This window comes from Martes martes (assembly GCF_963455335.1).
Source record: "Martes martes genome assembly, chromosome: 1".
Classification (NCBI taxonomy): domain Eukaryota; kingdom Metazoa; phylum Chordata; class Mammalia; order Carnivora; family Mustelidae; genus Martes; species Martes martes.
The window spans coordinates 7,287,510-7,308,899 of NC_137888.1; the positions used below are offsets into that span (position 1 = coordinate 7,287,510).

At 43.9% G+C, this 21,390-nt stretch overlaps 1 protein-coding gene across 1 annotated transcript in view; it reads left to right on the forward strand.

Annotated features, from left to right (window-relative positions):
- Positions 1–2,156: 2,156 nt before the first annotated feature.
- KCNJ6 (potassium inwardly rectifying channel subfamily J member 6) overlaps positions 2,157–21,390 on the forward strand; it is a gene marked incomplete at both ends in the record, with an annotated part of 179,171 nt that continues 159,937 nt past the window's right edge. Inside the window, one exon of the mRNA XM_080803388.1 lies at positions 2,157–2,181. Within this exon, the coding sequence (XP_080659514.1) occupies positions 2,157–2,181 (25 nt within the window). The remainder of the gene's footprint in view (positions 2,182–21,390) is intronic.

Genomic DNA, 21,390 nt, shown 5'->3' on the forward strand with positions numbered 1-21,390 from the left:
ATCATGGAGTTGCTTCTCTGCATGAATTGTCAGGAACCGCTAGAGGGGGCCCGTTTTGAAGCAGCCTTAATGCCCATTCCCTTGAACCTGTGTTGCTGCGACAAGTCCCTTTTTGCCTGTTTTCATTGTCTCCACTACATGGTGCTCTTAACCTCTCCATAATCATGCTATTTGTGCATCTCAATAGAAACCAGATGGCAGGCTAACTATGAGGGGTTGGATGCTACTGCGGGTAGGATGGTAGACCATGGTTCTTTAGGTCTTTCTGTTCTCAAGGGCACGTACCAGTTTAAGTAAGAGGCATCACACTAATTTCATTGCAATGAATACAGAGCTTGTGAAAATCAAGTGGACTCGTGATGTACAAAGTTGTTTGCTGACTCTCAAAGAGAGTCTTCTGGTTTGGGAATAGTGGTGCCAGAAGGATGAATAATCATTTTGTTAGCTGTGCTCCAACACCCAAGTCATGACACATCCTCTCTAGTGCTAGTTGAGCCACTGTGACTTGCTTAGCACTGTACCATGGCCATCGGGAACAAGAAACACCACCTCTTTCTTCTAAGAACTTAAATATTGATGGCAGAGGAGCTACAGCATGACCACAGGAAGCCAAGAGTCAATGACACATGTTTCCATGGATAGAATGCTACGGTTGTTGTTCATAAACAAAAGGTCAGAGGAGGAATAATGACAGTATAAGATAACAAGAAACTATTTTTTGCCTATCGGTTTGGCCAAGATTGAAGGGGAAGAAGTTCTCATGCCACTGGCAAGTTGGCAAGAATGTAAGGAAATAAACACTTTTATACACTGTCAGATCCGATCTTTGGGGGGGGGGAACAATTGAGTAATACATGTCAAAATTCTTAATATTCACACTTTTTGATCAATCTTAACCCTAAGATTTGTCCTCAGTATTTAACAAGACAAGGGCACCAAGATGAGTTCAAGGAGGCTCATCACCGCATTTTTATAAAATAGTGGAAAATCATAAGTGAATTAAATGGAACTGGCTGAAGAAATTATGGTGCATTTACCCATGATGAATGCTATGCAGCCACTTTAAAATGATGGTGTATTCTACCTTAATTGACATAGAAAGAGTGTGACACGATGTTAAATGAGAGAGTAGCTGACAACATTGCACATATAGTATAGATACACTTATAAAAAAGGAATTATGTTTCCATATCCATATGTGTTCACAAGTACAGAAATGGGAATGAAAAGCATTCACCAAAACGTAACAGGGGTTTCCTCTGGCAGTTTTTGGGAGAGAACTGTATGTTCTGATTTATAATTTTTCAGTATTTTTGGAGTTTTTAAATGATGAGCATATATTAGTTTCATAATCAGAAAAAGAATAAGGTTACAGAAAAGTAAAATAATAGTGGCCAATGTTTTGGTTACTGAACATGTTAAGAACCCAAGGAAATCAAAGAAACATGAAGAAACTGAAGAGAACTTTTCAGTAGAAGTGACCATTTTCTTAACAGCTCCAAAGTAATTTTTTAATTAGGACAGTTCTAATTTATATATGTATCACTCTGGCTCTCAAACTCAGTGGGTAATAACCTATATCCCAGTTGAAACAAAATGTTTTCAGCCCAAAATAGATAAGGTTATAAACCCATCAAAAGTGATAACTTTCAAAAGACACCAGGAATTCAAAAAAAGTAAGACAAAGGAAAATGTATAAAATCTACTTAGCTTTTAGGAAAAAAAAGAAATCAAATGATGACAAAAATATCAGCTCCAAAAATACCAAAAAAGCTTCAACAGGAGAAAATAGAAAGCAAAGATTGGCATATGGATGTCAAGATTCTAGTGTCAGAGAGGTTTTGAAAATTGGTCGTGCGTCACCAATTATATATATCCAAGATCAGTGTGACAGATACTCCCTTCCAAGAGCAATGGCAACTTTTTTTTTTAATGCCCTAAAAATCTCTTTGCAGTGACTGACTGATCGTGTAGCCATAATATGAGGTTTTTAAATTCAGTCCATGATTGGTGACCAAATTCTAATGTCGGAAAAAGAAAGGAAAGCGATTAAGTTGTATTAAAGCCACTGTGTCTATTCCCATCTCAGAGGTATCTTACACATAAATGTCTTTTCTTCTCATCTCCAGAAAAAGCACAAAGAAGAAGCCACAGCAATGGCCAGGTTGACAGAATCCATGAGTGAGTAACTTGAAATTTATTTTTTTAACTTGAAATGTATTCTTTATTTTTGGTTTTTAATGGGAAACCATAAAATCATGCAAAAAAAAAATTCCCTTTCTTCGTGATTCTCTCTCTCTCTCATCTATTCTTGTGATCACCAAGGCCTATTTTACATATATTATATTGTGTTGATGTTACAATATGCATTACTTGAAATTCGCCTTGTCTGGAGTTGAACTCTGTGCTGAAATTGTTACTCAAAGTATGGGGTTTTATTTGTAGGTCTGTGTTGAGGATTGGGACCCACAATAATTCCAATCTGACTCTTAAGAGGCTTAGTTAAAGCAGATATTTCATAGGCTGGGTAACCTAAAGAGAAGAAATAAAGGTTTGTCACTGTTAAACCTTTCAGGTGTACTTCAGAATTTTAGGATACAACAATTTAAAAATGGAGTGTTTGATGTGGAAGTAGCTGGTAATGATTCAGGTTTGGAATGGATCAGTGGCGTAAGGCTCTAAGCTCTTCAGTTAAATAAACAGGATACACAAAGCATTTTTAAGAGGAAAGAAGAATTAATTATAATAAATCCTCCTGAAAAATGAGAAATATAGTTCCATGCATTGAAGTTTGAATATTAAAGACCAGGTGGATGTGAAATACACAGACAATGCAGTTTCTTCCCTTTGGAAGTATACATTTTCCTGGTGATACAATTCATATCTGAAGTTACAAGCGAAGCTTGCAGACACTTCTCCGTCATCATTCAGTCCATGAACACCTTATTAAATTTGACCTGCATAGTTAACCATTAACCTTGCCCACATTTAACTGGGCCCCTGCTTCCTCCTTCTGCTATTCCTCAAATCATGAGACTATTAAAATAGAAGTGTTCTTCTGTAGCATACTGAATGAATCCCCCCAAAATCTGCCCCCTTCAAGAAAAAATTAATGTTAAAAAGATCTTACGTTGCATATCTTTAATTCCTGGCCCAAAACGGTGCATGGTTTCATTTATCTTGAGCGCTAATTTTAACCATACAAATGATGATTCCAGGGGCTGCACAACCGCCCCACAATGTACACGCCTTTCTTCCAATTGTTTCTGTATCAATCCAGCCCTATCTCTGCCCCCACTCCTTCCTACCTCAATACTTGCAGACTGCAACATTTCAAAGCATTTGTGACTTGGTTTGAAGGACCCTAAACTGGTTCCCTGTAAGGAAAAGGACCTTAAGTCATGGAATGTGCTCTTCTCAGACTGGTCACCAGTACCAGCACAAAACTGACAAACCTGTGCTACCAAACTATGCAGTGGGACTGTGGACAACACCAACTTATTCACAATCCATGGCACATTCTCAGATTTAGGTCTAATCTCTAAGTCTAAAGTCACCAGAACAAAAGACCCACACAGATTCTCCGAACGCTAGAAGGATGAGTGGCCTGAAACGCAGCATCACTGCCAATGAATGGAGTCTTGAGTGTGGGAGAAGATTGAACTGCATGGTATTGCATGTGAGTTGGGATGCTAACAGTTTTTCCAATGAGGTCCATGTTAGAAATTGATATTCTAGTTCAGTGAACTTTTCAACTCTTCTAACTGAATTGTAACACATTAAGAGCACTATAAGAGTCAACATTTTCTACACGGTCAGTATTTCTGATAAAGGTGTGTTAATTTTTCTATCTCTATGGGATCCTGATGCATTTAAGTTAGAATCACCACCACCACCACCACTGGACTACTGATTTGTTGAGTTCCAGTTTCAGGTTTACCTCTGCAATAATTTTAATGACTTTGACCCATGAATCTATTGGCTTAAGAGAATTGTGTAAAAATTGAATTCCAAACCCTTGGGTAGGTGAAACAGTGGAGCCATTCTTCTAATTTGCTTTGTCTTTATGAAAAAGATTACATGGGTATGTTCAATGCACAAGGAAATTTAGAGAGTAAAAACAGATCTTAGAATCCTACTCAACATTCCAGTTTACTGACCCTTACAAAGGTAAAGAACACTATTATAAAAAATACCTAATTCTTGTAGGCACCTGCTACGAAAGGTAATCATGCAGTCACCACTAATAAGCATTTCATCAAAACTAAACTCATGAATAATGTTACAAACAGCTATACGTTGATGGTACATAGGAAATCTACAAGGAAGTAAATACATAATTACAAGTAGGGAGATTCTATCAGTAGGCTAAGCAAAGAATTTGCATACAGTTACGACACAGTAAGTTTGATGGGAACATCAAATCCATGGCCACTGGGGAAAAGAGACATAAACAGAACCACAAATGCCCAGGACACAATGCTCTGAATGGTTTTCCAGAGTCAGTAAACACTTTGCTTGTTAATCTGCCAAGCAAAAGCCATCTGGTTACTAGAACATCTCTATGTTTAACCAGAATCAGATGGAGATTCTTCTCCTATCACCATAGGGGGCCAAATGCGATCAATGGGTATGCAAGTACCATGATGGGGATATGGTATCTTCTCCATCTTCTAGACCAGGGTTAAGGAGTATTTTTTTCTATGTGCCATTAATCACCACCTCAAAAAAAAAAAAAAAAATCTGTGTTCATCTACCAATTCTTTAAAAGGGCAAACAGAAGACACAAAAATGTTAGCAGATTTTTAAATGCTTAATAAAAGGAAACTTGATTTCATCAAAGCAAGATAACTCTTCAAAATAGTTTTATTCCACATTGTTAAGATGAGGAGGGGGCATGAAAAGGAAGAAAAAAAAAAAACAGAAAGGAAGAAAAATGGATGTGTAGGAAGAGGTAGACAGTAAAAGTAGACCTGAGAAAAATACAAGGGGAAAAATATCTATGAGAAAGACCCAGAGAAGGAGCTGTTAAAAAGGAAAGGCACCAAATCACAAGGAGCAAAAGGAGACAAGTAAGCAGAAAGGAGAGCAGGTGAGGAGAGATATTAACAGAGAGGGGCTTAGTAGGGTCTGAAATTAGTGGACTGCACACTCGCATTAACCAGTGGTGGGCTTTCAACCTTTCAAAGCTATTAATTTTTTGTCACTGCCAGTTGACATTTTAGGCTCTGTCTGCATCTTGGAAATGGATATATTCATACTTACGCCACCAGAAGCCCCGTTCCAAATGGTGCAAACAAAACCCACTTTGGAAGAAATTACTCTGAGCTTACCCATCAGTGACCAGCACTTTACTACCCCAGGCACTAATTGAAACCTAGCTGAGCCTGACCAGTGGAGACTGCCAACCTTGTCTATAAGTCAGCATCTGGTGACCCAAACAAGGAAACCACACCCTGCACTGTGCTGTCGATAGAGGTGTCATTGGGGAGGCCAGGGTCTGTCCTGGTCACTGGGATCTAGGTCAGACAGTGACGGTCTGGAAATGTCCAAAGGCGTGCACATGGCCTGGGGGCTCCAGAATCTTGGTCTGTATGAGGTACCTCTGTAGGTTGTGCTTATATAAGTTTCTGTAGATAATTCACATCATGGTCAGTGCATGCTCATGTATCATCCCCACACCTCGAGCTCCAGTAAACATGTCAAATCCAGCATGGGGAGTCTCACCACATGGGTCCATTCATAATGTGGATTATAACCAAGTATCCATCTTGTGCATGGTGATGGGGTTACAAGGATGGAACAGGTAGGGACGCTGGCCCTGTTGCCTTCCAGGCTGCAGGGCCCTTCCCAGGGCCCCCCATCTGGCACTCTGCTGGCACCCCACTCCCACCTCCTTCCTGGAAGCAACAGCATGTCAATGCAGTAGCAAATGGTGCCCAGGGCCAGCTGTGTCTCACTCCAAATGCTAACATGGGTTGAGTTCCTCGGCTTCCTGTTGCCACCTGCCCACCTCTCTCAGCACATGTTCCCTAAGCATTTCCTCTGCCAGCCGTAGGATCCCTTCCAGTCTTCCCCAGGAGCCATCCCACCAGGCTGCACCCACCCTCCCTGCCCCGTTGTCTCTGTGGTTGTCACAACCATCACACACCTGAACAGGAAAGACAAGAGCTGCTCATTTTCATTCTCAGATACACAGCCGAGTGCCAACTATGCCCTGAGTAGCTCCAGGGAGGTCCCTCCCAGCCTGGGCAGAGACAAGTGGGCTGTGGCTCCTCCCACTGCTCATAACCAGAGCCAGGGACCTGTTTTGTAGGTGCTTAAAGGTCTTAGCTGTCTGCATTAATGCAGAGGGAATTCCTCCCGTGATGAAAGAAACAGCTCAAATTTAGCCCAGATTTGAAATTGTTTAGTGTCAAAAGAAATGAAGAGTGAGAACCAGCTACAATCACTGCACATGAAATTAGCTCCATTCAAGCGCAGTGTTTTTTCAATCATTTATTCCCTCCTTATGGAGATGCTATCATAACCCTGGCATTGTGTTAACGTGTGGAAAGACCAAAAAACAGGGTCCCTGCCTACACCATGTGCAGTGTTTTGGGGAGGCGGGAAACTCACAGCCACCATGCAGAGCAGCACGTCCTGGCAGAGGCTGCTGGACGAACATCGCCGTTTGGAGGCAGATGCCCAGCAAAGATCTCCCTCCAAGGACTTCCATAAAGGTGCCCAAAGGGTGTGCAGATGCTACCAGGCAGCCGGTGGGCATGTGAGTGCCAGGACCTGCACCCAGCACAGGGAAGGACAGAGGTGTGAGGATGTGGCCAGTGGGGGGAAGAGCAAAGTGTCGATGTGGCCTCAGCAAGGAGCTGGGGCAAGGACACAGCAGATAGCCGAGCACATGAGCCAGTCGGACGGTGAACAAGGGTGCAGCTTGGGTTTCTCCTATGGGGAAGGGGCAGCACTTAAGATTTTTAAGCAGATCAACCTTTTGGAAAGATTGCCAAAGACCTCACTGCGTGCACTTCTGATCTGGGCAAAGGCAGATAGAGGCAGCCAGGAACTGGGACCGCAGACGAGGGCAGACCAGAATGTGTGAAAGAGGCGGTGATCAGATGTGACAGAGAGGAGAAGGAGGGATGTGGGGTTGCAGCACAGGCTTTGAGCTTTGGGAAGGGAACAGGGCTTCCAGGAGCCCCTGCTGCTGGAAATGCCCACAGGAGAAGGAGTGATTTGAGGTGTCGATGATGCAATGGGTTCAAATTTGAAGGTACTGAGCTGAGGAGATGTACCCTAGTAGGGCACAGGCTCCAGCTGTTTGGAGTTTCTTTGTCAACATGGCCAATGTGCCTGTAGGAAAGGTGTCCCCTCTCTCAGGGGTACAAATGGGCAGCTGTGAACATGTTGGGAGTGACCAGGATTTCTTCCACCTAACACACACACCTGCACACACATACACACACCCAAATGTGCACACATGTGTATTTATTGCTCCTTCGTGCCACATGTCCACACTGGTCAGGCATGCACCGGGCACTTCAGGATCACCCAGAGGTTCTATCTCCTCTTGTGGCTTCAGATTCACCGCTATGATGGTGAGAACATGACATATCAACACTACACCTTAGAATTCCACCCAGAAGTGACACGTGTCACTTCTACTCTTGTTGCATTAGCCACAAGCCAACACCACACCCAACCTCCAAGGTGGAAGGGGTGCTTGGAGGGAAGATGTACGGCCAGCTCTAACCGAAGACGGAGGGGCTGAATGAACTGTATGGTGGAAGTGTTGAGAAGCCAGAATGAGAGGCAGGGAGACAACTCACTACCAAGCCAAGGCAGGGGACCACCATCACCCTGGGTCATGGGGATGGAAGGACGTGGCATCTGGGAGCTACACAGGAGATGGGATTGCTGCCAGAGGTTCCTTCCTCCTGGGGCCTAGAAGAGAAATAGAAATATCCTGAAGAAGTATCTTGGAAAAGGAAATGCGGATGGGAACAGCCAAGACAGAGAATTCAGGAAAGCAGGTATCGGAATTTTCCTTGAGAGTCTCTTTGTCCCTTGGTTCCAGGGTTCCAAAGAGAGGGAGAAGGGAAGCATGATCCCCTTTCATGTTCAGCCCATGTGGCCTGTCCTGCTTGCTGGGATATCATGAGCCACTTATCACGGTGGAGAAGGTGCCCACCCACCCTCTCAGACACGTCGTTTCCAGAGCCCCAGGCTAGACCCTCTTGGGCAGGGTGTAGGATTTTAGCACAATGTAGCACACTTCTGCAACCCCCTACCCCATGGGAAGGGACCAAAGTTACAGGTCCAGGCAGACATAGCACACAGGCTTGGCCTCCACTCATGGCCGGCCCAGCAGGACTGGGAGTCAGGGGCCATGGAGGAGAGTTCAGGTGGGGCAGACCTGTTCTTGTATGAAGTCGCTAGGGTGCTAAATGCCACTTTATCCTCAGAGGCTAAAGCTGCACGGGACCCACCAGATAATGCTTTTTAAGGCATACCTTCTCCTTTCCAATAAAACTCAGACACTTCGAGATCTGTCCCCGAAGCTCACACTCACACAGGAAGTCACAGCATCATCTCACAAGGGACCAACTTAAAGTCCAGCTCATTGGTCCTGACTCCTCAGTCCTGCCATTACATTATACCATGCTTCGTTACTTCATTCTCTAAATGAGCTCCTCAGTGAAAGCCAGCGAGGCAAGCATGGCTGCCTCTCATACCAAGGCAAAGGGTCTTTCTAACGGGGAAGTTTCGGGTGTTTGTGAAGCCCCCAGCACTCTGCCTCCATCAACCCTCTCTAGCACGGTGCCTTCAGCCCTTCCTGGCTGCCCTGCCCTTCCCCCTCTTCCCATCTGCCTTCCTCTGTGACAGAGGGTGTGTGTCACTGTGCCCATCTAGCGTCTGCTCTAGACTCTCCTCCGGTAGTTCCCCAGCTCCCCTCCGTTCATATCTCCCAGCCTCCTGGGTGGGTAGGAAGCCAGCCTCAGCCCTTCTGCGGGTGCTCGGATGCTGATGAGCTGCAGGGCTGGGTGTGGGCCGGCACTCACACTGACCGCGGCAGCCCTTGCCGTACTAAGCCACTCAACCATGTGCTTCTGGGAGTAGGTTCTGGAAGCTCAGCCTAGAAGCCGGTTCTCTCATTCTCCCTTAACCCTGGGAGCTGTATCATATCCCTAAACAACTCACCCAGTCACACTCGCCAGATTGGCTTTGTCATCTCGACTAGTAACTCGGACTGATCTAGGCTGACCTATAGCACAAGGGGAGGGAGCCACAAGGGTGGACGCCAAGAGGGCCCAGCTCCGAGGGGAGCAGAATGTAGATCTATGCGGAAGTTTCGGTTGCACATTCGGTCTCCAGGCAATATACCATCTCAGTCTCACCGCTAGGCAGAAAAGCATCCTTTGATCCAAAGCAGAAGACAGTCAGCAGGCGTTTCCCTGTCTGTGTTCCTCGGAGAAGCTGTTATTTTTTTTTCCACTATGAGGCACGTGCTTGTCCTTACTGGAAAGCATCTTTCAAATTCAAGGATAATTGCTCTCTAGCTGAGATCAGGGGCGTGTTCAGTGGAATCAGAGCTCCTAGCTCCGAGGCCGGAGGGCCAGGAACAGACTCTAATCCTCGTTCTGCTTAGCGGCCTGAGTCTCTTCTCCATGGGGGTGGGTTCTCGGCCACCCCTCCTGCCCCTCCCTGTCCCCTAAGGTGGGACTTCTTGCTCCTGTGATCTCCATCTGCCTCTCACTGCAGAGCCTGCCTCCAACAATCAGATCCTCCCTTGCCATCCCCGGAACACCCTGTCCTGAAACAGCCTGTAATTTAAAGGATTTCACTGGTGGAAACACACAGCAATGTTCAAAATGGCAAAGTGAGTAAATTTCAGCATAGGGTGCCCGACATTTGTATAAGTTATTACTGGTCTTGGTGCCAGTGGAAATGGGGCTACACCTGTTTTCTCAAGCTTATTTCCATCTAAGATCTCAGAGGTCACTTTGACCCCCGTCTTCTGATGCATGTCAGACTTGGTCACCAAGCAACTCTTCTCTGACCCCTGTGCCTCCTCTCTGGCACCAGAAACACTGTGGCTGGGGTTTCTCAACTTAGGCACCATTCACATTAGGAGCTGGGTAATTCTTTGTTGTGAGGTTTTGTGCATGGTGGGGTGTCTAAGAGCACCTTTACCTCAACTCACCCGACGCCAGTAGCACCTTCCCCCGGTTGTGACAACCAGTGTCTTCAGACATTCCCTGATTTGGCCTGCGGAGAGGTTGGGAATCACTGTTCTAGGTAAAAGCAGGAGGAAGGTGAAACAGACACTCATTACTTTTCTTCCGCAGCAATGGTGCGATTTGCTAGTGGACTGCAGATCCTCCTGAACTTGGGTCTCCAGTGCCCGTCCACCTCCCAGCTTCCCACCACTACTTGGTTAATGCAGGAATGGTCAACCTGAGCCACTCCTGGAGGCGACCAAGAGAGTCTGCCTGCCTTGGCTGCCTGACTTTGGGGACAACCAAGCCATTTGTATTTCTATTCTATTGATGATGCAATTGAGTCTCAGAAAGATGGAGTGATTTCTCCACTAGTGTTCAAGAGGAGAGCAGGAGATACCACAGCTCTTGGGACTGGCAGAAACTAGAGGGGTGGAAAGTGGGCAGGGGAGGAGGTGGAGACCAGAGCTCTTCTGGAGACTACCAGGGGTGTCCTTCTTTCCAAACAGCAGTTTTTAGGACCTCCCCCTGGACTCTCTTAATAATAATTTGTCTCCCTCACGTTGTCCTTCCAAGCCATTGGTGGTGGAAAGCCCAGCTCTGGGGCAGCCACTTCCTCTCTGGCCTTCTTCACTGGTTTCCATTTGTCCCCATCTCAGCGGGCACCAGTGTCATTGGCCTTTCACTGGAGTGGCTTCCTCCCTTGTTTAGAATCACGGGGACTTTGTTCCTTTTTCAGAAGGTAATCACACACAAGACAGATGTTGAAGGCATGAGTCACCATGGCAACTTGGAGTCAGCTGCCCGAGCCAGGCTGCTATCCCCATCCACTGCAGCCACAAGCAACCAAAACTCTTTACCTCCGTCTTCTCTTCCGATTCACGCATACCGCAGCAACAGGCTGTGCTCCTCGGGCCGTCTTTGCCCAGCCGATGCTCAGATGACATCCCAGAGCTATGGAAGAACCATGGCTCCCACTCAAGGCCCAAGGGCTGAGCTACTGGTCCAAGATGGGGACCCAGATCTCATAGGGGATGGGAAACACACCCACCCCCACTTGCCTTTGCTCCAGCCCAAAGTAAAAAAGTAAACAAATACATTTTTAAACTCTCTTCCCTCACACTTCCTCCCTCGCCTCCCTGTCTCCCACCAAATGCCACCCCGTCTCACTGTCCTTCCCCTCCCTCCTCCCACATGCTGCCACCTGGCTCCAAAAGCCTGCTCCAGCCTCCCACCACCTGCCACCAGCTCATGATCCTTCCCTCCCCCCTCCCACCACTCCCCATTCTCCCCCCGCCCCACATCAACTGCTCTGCTAACAACAGGTCTCATCAAGGACGACAGAGGGGGAATGAAAGGATGTGCCTCCCCAGGGCTGGGTCACTCCAAGGCAGGCTGTGGGGTTGGAAGTTAGGGTCCCAAGCTTTTCTCTCAGGCTGCAGAGCAAAGGGTCGCCTGCCCAGAGATGTGGCCACGAGGAAGGCTGGAATGTAAGAGACAGATGCCCAACAGGATAAGCAATTATGGGCAACCCAGAGTAGGAGAATGTGAGTGTGTGTGTGTGTGTCTCTGTGTGTGTGTGTGTGTGTGTGTGTGTGTGTGTGTGTGTGAGATCTGTGCATGTTTTAGGTAGCCTGAGATAAGGCACTGGAGATGTGAGTGAGCAGATAATAGGAGGGAGCAGTGGAAAATAGTGAATTCTAAAGGTTCCAGCTTGAAAACAGAGCACCAGGACTGGGGAGGGGACCCTGCCCATGACAAGTGCCCAGTGTTTTCTCACACCCAGATCGATGTGATCTCTTGGGCAAAGGAATTTGCTTTTTACCTTGTGCAGCCCTCTTCGCTTCATTGATATTCCCAGGGAAGGGAATCCGCTGGTCTCCTCTGCAGGTCTACTGTCCCTCCCACTCTCAGCCCTGCTCTCCCTCCTGATGACAAGCTGTGACAGGTTCACCACTTCCCGCTGCCTCCCTGAATTTGTCTGGGGAGGGGAGGCAGGCAAGGGAAGCACCTGGATTCTGGCACTGGGGAAGACTAAAATCAGGTGAAGGTGGGTGGCACCTAGTGGGAGAAAGTCACTTCCGAGACCTCACCAAGTCTTGGCTTCACCAAGAGGAAAGAGCTAAGGGAGTCAGCAGTAAAAACATTGCTGCCTACATTTCGTGTGCGCTTTTCTGCTTTGATTTAATCTCCCTCACAAGATATTAAATTTCAGACTCAAAGGCTTTAAAAGGAGGGAGGCATCTTGATTTTAAATATTGACTCAGAGAATTGCTTTGCAGCCCAGAACTGCATTTATAAAGGTTTCTACACAATTAGCAAACATCCCTGACATGCATGCGGGGTCCCAAAGAGAGGTCTGTCAGCCAGTGATCCCTGGCACTGCTGAGTCTGACTGCACCACATCCTAGCCATGAACCCACTGGCATATTACCCATTCTTCTCCGCAACTGAGCATAGCAACTACCCGGCACTGTTTTAATAATGTGCATAGAATTAAAACTACGTGTGTGTGTGTGTGTGTGTGTGCATACACACACACAAACTAATATGTATATTTATGTACATAATATATTATGTAATGTCTATAAATAATGGCATTTAAATACGAATCCACATGTGTAAGTTAATAAGTACATTGAAAGTTTATATATATGAAGTATATATGTTCTTATACTGAAAGCTAACCTAAAAGCATTTAACACAGCAGTTGTCCCACAAAAGGTACTATTATCACCGCACCTCATTTTACTCTTCTCTAGCTGTTATAAGTATATTTATATTGTCCATTTTCATCACCTTGTACTATATCCATGACATGGCTCTATGATTTTATAAATTGGCATTAGGTACTAAAAATTTCTTGTTGAATGATTTGGACTACTTGGAGGGTTTTAATATGTGGTGTTTGTTACCTGTGTTACATCTGTGCCCAACACGTGACCTTATGAGAGTCTCCTTATGGGCTTCATTGCTATACATCAGTACTCTTTTCAACTCAATCTATGGACCCTTCCCTCCCATTATCATCTGGGACATATGTGATATTGATGGTGTCCACTCCCTGGACTCATACAGTTCAGCTCTCAAATTTAAGAGAGAGAAAACTCACTTTTGATTTTCTGAAGTCAAACGTCACTCCCTTCTGGGTCACTAGGGATGTTTTTCACTAAATATGTTTTTAACTCAGATCATGGTTCTAGTTCTTACCTAGAACTACATGTCCAGTGAAATCAAAGAAAAGAACCCAATGATCTGTGTGCCCTGAGTGCTAAATAATCCCCTTCCCTAGATAATTTTCTCCTCCAAGTTGCTAAGCCCTAGCCTGCAGGGACAGGCCTTTTCTGTTTTCTAGCACACATTCTCAACAAGAATGTTCTCAATAAGATAATGACTAGGAAGAAACAAGTCTGGATTTTTCTCCTAAAATCCAGGATGCTGGTCTGGATTTTTTTTTTTTTTAATTCAGATTGCTCTCCTCTTGTATATGTTCCAAATTCTCTTTCCTTGGCTTTAATGAAAGGAAAGGTGTCAGACATATCTCCAAGACTCTCCCATGGAGAAGGTTTTTTTATCATCCTTTCTTGTCAAACTTATAAATATTACTCTGTGGCCACTGAGGAAAGAGGAAATAATTTCTTGGACAAATTGAGTTGTATTCCTCAATTACTTTGCATGATCTTTCTCTGCATCCTCTTAAAAAAATAATCTGATTTTTTAATGTAAATTAGGAGCGAGTCCATCACAAACAATTAACCAAGTAATAGCGAAGGGCTTACCAGTAGGCACCATGAGTGTACGTGGGGGGTGACGCAAGCTATAAGATCTTTTGTCTTGTCATAAGAAAGTAAGTGACAAAATTCCAAGTGAGTGGGGTACACCAGCAGACCCCACCTTTGATTTTTTTTAAACCATAACACATCAGATGAAGTACAACTCAACTGCACACTAGTTGGAGGAACCAAGTATACATTGTGATTTACCAAAGACAAGATCATCCACAAGGATAACCTTGAATCTACTCACTGTCAAACAAAATGGTAACCATTTGCTCATTTCTGGGCTTGAGTATTATTGAACCCAGAATTTCTCAACACAGAAGCTGAGATGTGAAAAAGGAGAGACTCATTTGTGGGGGTCTAAGAAGGCTTCAGGAAATCTGGGCCTTGGAGAATGGGCAGGCTTTCTTAAGGAGAGAAGAAAGGGTTACAGTGCTGTAGGTTAAGGGGGTGTGGAGAGCAAAGAAGGTGGACATGGGGTGGGTGGTCATTCTCTTGGAGAGCACAATGGAGGCAGAAGAGCCAGGGGTATATGGAGAACAATGATCAGGATGTATTGATTTTTTCCACAGTTCACTAAACTGTGGAAAGAACCAAGATGTCCTTCAATGGACAAATGGATAAGGAAGATGTGGTCCATATACACTATGGAGTATTATGCCTCCATCAGAAAAGATGAATACCCAACTTTTGTAGCAACATGGATGGGACTGGAAGAGATTATGCTGAGTGAAATAAGTCAAGCAGAGAGAGTCAATTATCATATGGTTTCACTTATTTGTGGAGCATAAGGAATAACAGGGAGGACATGGGGAGATGGAGAAGAGAAGGGAGTTGGGGGAAATTGGAGGGGGAGGTAAACCATGAGAGACTGTGGACTCTGAAAAACGATCTGAGGGTTTTGAAGGGGCGGGGGGTGGGAGGTTGGGGGAGCCAGGTGGTGGGTATTGAGGAGGGCACGTATCGCATGGAGCACTGGGTGTGGTGCAAAAACAATGAATTCTGTTGTGCTGAAGAGAAATTAAATACACACACACACACACACACACACACACACATATATATATAAAACAAGGATATTTTGACAAAAGCTGGATATTTTAAGTAGGGAGATAGTTAAAGTCTAGGAACAATGGATGGGGTCAGTGAGGCATTGAATGTTGGATAAGAAGTTTGTAAATTATCTGACAGACCAATATTTTCTGAAGTATATTCCTCAGGACATTAGTCCCATGACGTGCTCAAAATCAATTTTTAAAAAGTAGAGTTGATGCAGGGTGTTGGTGAGGCAATTATTTCAGGAAGAACGTGTCCCTCCGCTTGAGATTCCCAATGCCTACCAATATTAAAAAAGCTCTAAGGTGCCCGTAGTAAAGAAATCTGCCTAACTTCTGCAGTAGGGTGAAAAACGGACCTCCAGAAGAGATCCACATCGTAATCCCTGAACCTGTGAATGTTATCTTGTATGGAGAAAAAGTGCAAGGGAATCTTGGCAAATGTAATGAATTTAAGATTCTTGACTTGGGTAGATTATCCTGCATTACCCAGATGGGCAATGACATGTACACTCCTGAGAAGAAGGCTGGGGGAGAGTTGACGTCACACAGCAGAGCTGGTAGTGTGAAGACAGAACAGAGATATTGGGAGGTGCTTGCCTTCAAGACTGGGGTAATACAGCCACAGTCCAAGTAGCCCCTAAAGGCTGGAAGAGGCAAGGAGGACAGTCCACAGGGAGTGTGGCAATGCTGATGCCTTGCTCTCAAGATCTCTCAGCTCCAGAACTGTGGAGAAGGCATCACTGTTGGTTCGTGCTACTCAAGTTTGGGTAAATTGTTACAGCAGCCCCAGGAAATGAACACAAGAGAGATATTAGTTGAAGGACTGTTCTGTTTCTGAATTACATTTGTCTAACAGCTGTATCATCATAAAGATTATAAAGGTGTCAAACATGACATTAAGAAAAGATTTGGCTAGTAGGAAATGCAGTAAATGTATCAATTGGGAACTTTGAATTTTCCTGACACTCACTGACCCTCTAAGTTGACCAGAACCAAAATATTCACTATTTTGTACAAGAGCCTCATTTTGATGTCAATTCCAATGGAGTAACTTGCACTGTTATATCAGACATAGCCAAAATGTTCATTTAGAAATGGCTTTGACTCTGTGGCCCCTAGGCAGAGTGGCCTTCCCTCAGGGAACCTAAGACCAGTAGAGGGTTTTATTCTAAAACAGAAATTAATCCGTGGAGACTTGTTCTTTGAGAAGTCTCCCATGGTCTTTGAGAGCCCACTCTGGCAACGCTGTGGACTCCTACGTCTAAAGGAAAGAAAGACATTTTCTTGTGAGAAGCATCCTCTCAGCAAAAGCCTGCTTCTCGATACTGGGGAGGAAAAGACAGTTTAAGGACTTTCTTTGGACAGACAAAAACAATCGTGCTTTAGAGGCTATGAAGCAGAAGACCCTGCAGGCTTTCAGAAGTGAGAGCTCCCGGGTTGTAGAGGCCCCAGAACTGGTCCAGGGATGCTGGCTACCAAGTGAGGCCTGGCAGAGGGAACCAGGCACCTGGCTGCACCCTGCCTTCCCACCCATAAGGAGTGGGGTGACTGCTACATTCTGACAAACTCTTCATTGTGAAAGAAGTCGAAGGGCCACTCCCCAACTCCCACACCTTCCCTAATGAGAGACTTGTCATCCTCCACGTGCACCTGGATTGTTCTCACAAACGCCTCTCAGAAGGCAAATTCAGGGCACCTGGTTCACCCAGGTATAGTAGCAGCAGGTCGCAGTTAGTTCAAAAGGTCTCATCCGAAATACTGTGAGTGATGCACATTTTTAACAAATAGGTGTGACCGTTTCTTGTGAATCAGTTCTCCCCTCAGTCTGAATCCTAGTACTGACTCAGATATGTAATCTTATCTCTGGTTGCTCCTGACTTACGCTAGCCTAAAGAGGTCTTTAAAATGATAATGGCCGGTGCCTCCTTAGCGCAGTAGGTAGCACGTCAGTCTCATGAAATGATATGGCTGTATGATAATATAATTCTAATCCAATGTGATTACAGTAAAACTCTGTCATTCAGCATTTCCTGTGTATTTGTTGTGTCTGCCCTTTTGCTGGACGACATGGACTCTATCTATGGAGTAGAATTTACTAGCTGATTAACCAAATCCAACTGACTAGAATATTCCCGTACCTGTATACGATACATTTGGGGAAAATAAGAAAATGACAAAGAAAAAAGTAATCAGCATGTACCCCTAGCAGTGTGGGCATAAATATTTCTTAAGTGAATCCTGAAAACAGAAAGTTTGTTTAAAAATAATAAAATAATTACCCTTTGGTGAGGAGTAACTTCCTGGTTAAGCACAGGGTTTCTTTTTGGGGTGATGAAACTGTTTTAGAACTAATAGTGGAGATGGTCACACATTACAAATATATTAAATGTCACTGTATTGTTCACTTTCAAATGGTTCATTTTATGTTATGTGACTTTCACTTCAATTTTTCAACATTAAGTTACTTTCCATATTAAGTTCTGGTGTACTGGGGACAAAATAAATTTAGCCATGTCTTCATAAAACTGTGCAACAGAACAGTCCATAAGCCAACAAATCACTGTGTGAGAGAATCCTCTAGGTGGCCATACCCGTTGATAAAACAAAAGTATTTCCAGAAAATTCATATGTCCCATCAGTTTATGACCTTCTCAGAGTATCCATTTCTGAGTCTGGACTGCTTGAAGCCTTTCCCTTAAATATGAAGCCCTCAAAATGCAAAGATTAGATCCTTCAATTCCCTAGGGACCATAGTTCTTTCCATAAGGTAAAAATGTCATGTAATTCATGAAGACACTGAGGTAAATAAACTACTGGATAGTTTATTGTTGAGGTTGGAGGCGCAGGAGGGCAAGCAGGGGTGGACAGAAAAAGCAAACCTGAACCAGAAGACTCCAAATTTCTATGTTGAGGGAAACATTTTTTACATAAAACTCCAAGTTAGGACACTCAGAATCAAAGGATAAAAATAATTAAGACTGCCATTTTGAAAATGGGCAGAACTCATGCGTCATGATATTTTGATGTATTTTGGCAGGAATCAGGAAAAATCATCAGATAAAGGATTAGGTACTTAACAACAATGCTAGAGGGAGAGTGACAAACTTGTCAATGACAACACAAAGCAGCCTGTGCTTGATGCTGGAGAAATAAGAGCAAACATCAGGAGTGACTTGTCCTGTCAATTATGCATAGCTATGTTGTTATGAATCTGGTCTTTGTCCCTGGGTCCTGGCCCAGAGTTTCCTGAGTAATGAATATCTTTGCTCTGACAATGAGGTGACTCTTGATGAGCCCCTAGGTAGCTTCTGGATGGGAGCTGCTCCCCTAAAATACCAGCCCTGACCTGAGTGGAGAGATGGGGCTAGAGATTGAATTCGTCATGTAGTCAAGGATTTCATAAGCTCAGTGGAGCTTCCTGGTGGATAAAGACCTTGACATCCCAGGATGGTGATGTGCCCTGACTTTCCAAAGAGGGGGCATGGAAGCTCAGCTCTCCCAGACCCTGCCTATGTATTTCCTTTATAATAAAACTGAAATAGCAAATATAGTGCTTTCCTGAGTTCTGTGACTCATTCTAGTAAATCATTGACTCTGGAGGGGTCATGGGAACCCCAGAATTTATAGCTACTAGTGTGGTCATAAATATAGATCAAAAGTGCAGGTGGTCTGGGGGCCCCCAAAATGTGGCTGGCCTCAGAAAAAGGGCAATACTATAGACAACTGAGTGCTTAACTTGTGGGGTCCAATGGCATAGCCAGGCGGTTGGTTAGTGGAAGAATTGAATTGCAGTACCCCCAGTTAGAGTAGAAACAGGTTTTAGTTTTGTTTTGTTTTTTTTCTGGGAATCTTCAGATATTTTTTTTAAGTTTTTATTTAAATTCCATTTAGTTAACTTACAGTGTAATATTGGTTTCAGGTGTACAGTATAGTGATTCAATACTTCCATACATCCCCCAGTGCTCATCACAAGTGCACTCTTTAATCCCCATCACCTATTTAACCCATCCCCCACCCCACCACCCCTCCGGTAACACACAGTTTGTTCTCCATAGTTAAGAGTGTGTTTCTTGGTTTCTCTCACACACGCCCTCCTTTTTTTCACTCTGTTTATTTGTTTTGTTTCTTAAATTCCACATATGAGTGAAATCATATGGCATTTGTCTCTCTCTGATTGACTTATTTTGCTTAGCATTATACTCTCTAGCTCCATCCATTTTGTTGCAAATGGCAAGATTTCATATTTCTTTATGGCTAATATTCCATTATACACACACACACACACACACACACACACACACACACACACATCTTTATCCATTCGTCAGTTGATGGACACTTGGGCTATTTCCATAATTTAACTATTGTGATATGCATGTATCCCTTTGAACGAGTATTTTTGTATTTTTTTAAGATCTTAATTATTTTTATTTGAAAGAGAGGGTGAGTGTGAGAGAGAGAACATGAGCTGGGGGAGGGACAGAGAGAGAGAGAGAAGTGGACTTCCTACCAAGCAGGAAGCCCGACACAGGGCTCCATCCCAGGACTCCAGGACCGCAACCTGAGAAGAAGACAGAGGCTTAACTGACTGAACCACCAGGCTCCCTTATTTTTGTATTCTTTAGGGAGGTAACTAGTAGTGTAATTGCTGGATCATAGTGTAGTTCTAATTTTAACTTTGAGGAAGCTCCATACTATTTTCCAGAGCGGCTGTACCAGTTTGCATTCCCACCAACAGTGCAAGAGTGTTGCTCTTTCTCCACATCCTGGCCAACATCTGTTGTTTCTTTTATTGTTGATTTTAGCCATTCTGACAGGCGTGAGGTGATATCTCATTGCAGTTATCATTTGCATTTCTCTGATGATAAGTGATGTTGAAGATCTTTTTCTGTGCCTGTTGGCTATTTGTATGTCTAAGTGCCTGTTCATGACTTCTGCCCATTTTTAATTAGATTATTTGTTTCATGGATGTTAAGTTGTATCAGTTATTTATATATTTTGGATACTAACCCTTTACCAGATCTGCAGTATCTAACACTTTACCAGTATCTGCAAATATCTCATCCCATTCCGTAAGTTGCCTTTTAGGTCTTTTTTTATTGTGTTATTTTTTTTTATTTAATTTTATTTTGTTAGTGTTCCAAGATTCATTGTTTATGCACCACACTCAGTGCTCCATGCAATGCATACCCTCCTTAGCACCCACCACCAGGCTCACCTAACCCCCCCCCCACCTCACCCATCAAAACCCTGTCTATTTCTCAGAGTCCACAGTCTCTCATGGTTCATCTCCCCCTCCAATTTCCCCCAATTCACTTTTCCTTTCCTTCTCCTAATGTCCTCCATGTTATTCCTTATGCTCCACAAGTAAGTGAGACCGTATGATAATTGACTCTCTCTGCTTGACTTATTTCACTCAGCATAATCTCCTCCAGTCCCATGCATGTTGATACAAAATTTGGGTATTCATCCTCTCTGATGGAGGCATAATATTTCATTGTATATATGCACCATATCTTCTTTATCCATTCATCTGTTGAAGGCATCTTTGCTCTTTCACAGCTGGGAGACTGTGGCCATTGCTGCTATGAACACTGAAGTACAGATGGCCCTTCTTCTCACTACATCTGTATCTTTGGGGTAAATATCTAGTAGTGCAACTGCAGGGTCATAGGGTAGCTCTATTTTTAGTTTCTTAAGGAATCTCCACACTGTTTTCGAAAGTGGCTGCACCAACTTGCATTCCTACCAACAGTGTAAGAGGGTTCCCCTTTCTCCACAACCTCTCAAGCACTTGTTGTTTACTGTCTTGTTAATTTTGGCCATTTTAACTGGTGTAAGATGGTATCTCAATGTGGTTTTGATTTGAATCTCTCCCTGATGGCTAATGATAATGAACATTTTTTCATGTGTTGTTAGTCATTTGCATGTCTTCTTTGGAGAATTGCCTGTTCATGTCTTCTGCCCATTTTTTGACATGATTATCTGTTCTGTATGTGTTGAGTTTGAGGAGTTCTTTATAGAGCATGGATATCAGCCCTTTGTCTGTAGTATCTTTGCAAATATCTTCTCCCATTCTGTGGGCTGCCTCTTTGTTTTATTGACTGTTTCCTTTGCTGTGCAGAAGCTTTTGATCTTGATGAAGTCCCAAAAGTTCATTTTTGCTTTTGTTTCCTTTGCCTTTGGAGACACATCTTGAAAGAAGTTGCTGTGGCCAATGTTATGTTATAAGTTTTATATTTATCTATTTTGTGCTTATTATATAATCCTTATTTTATATGTCATATTTCAATTTGCCCCTCACCAAACAAGGTGAAAAGCACACTTAAACAGATAAAA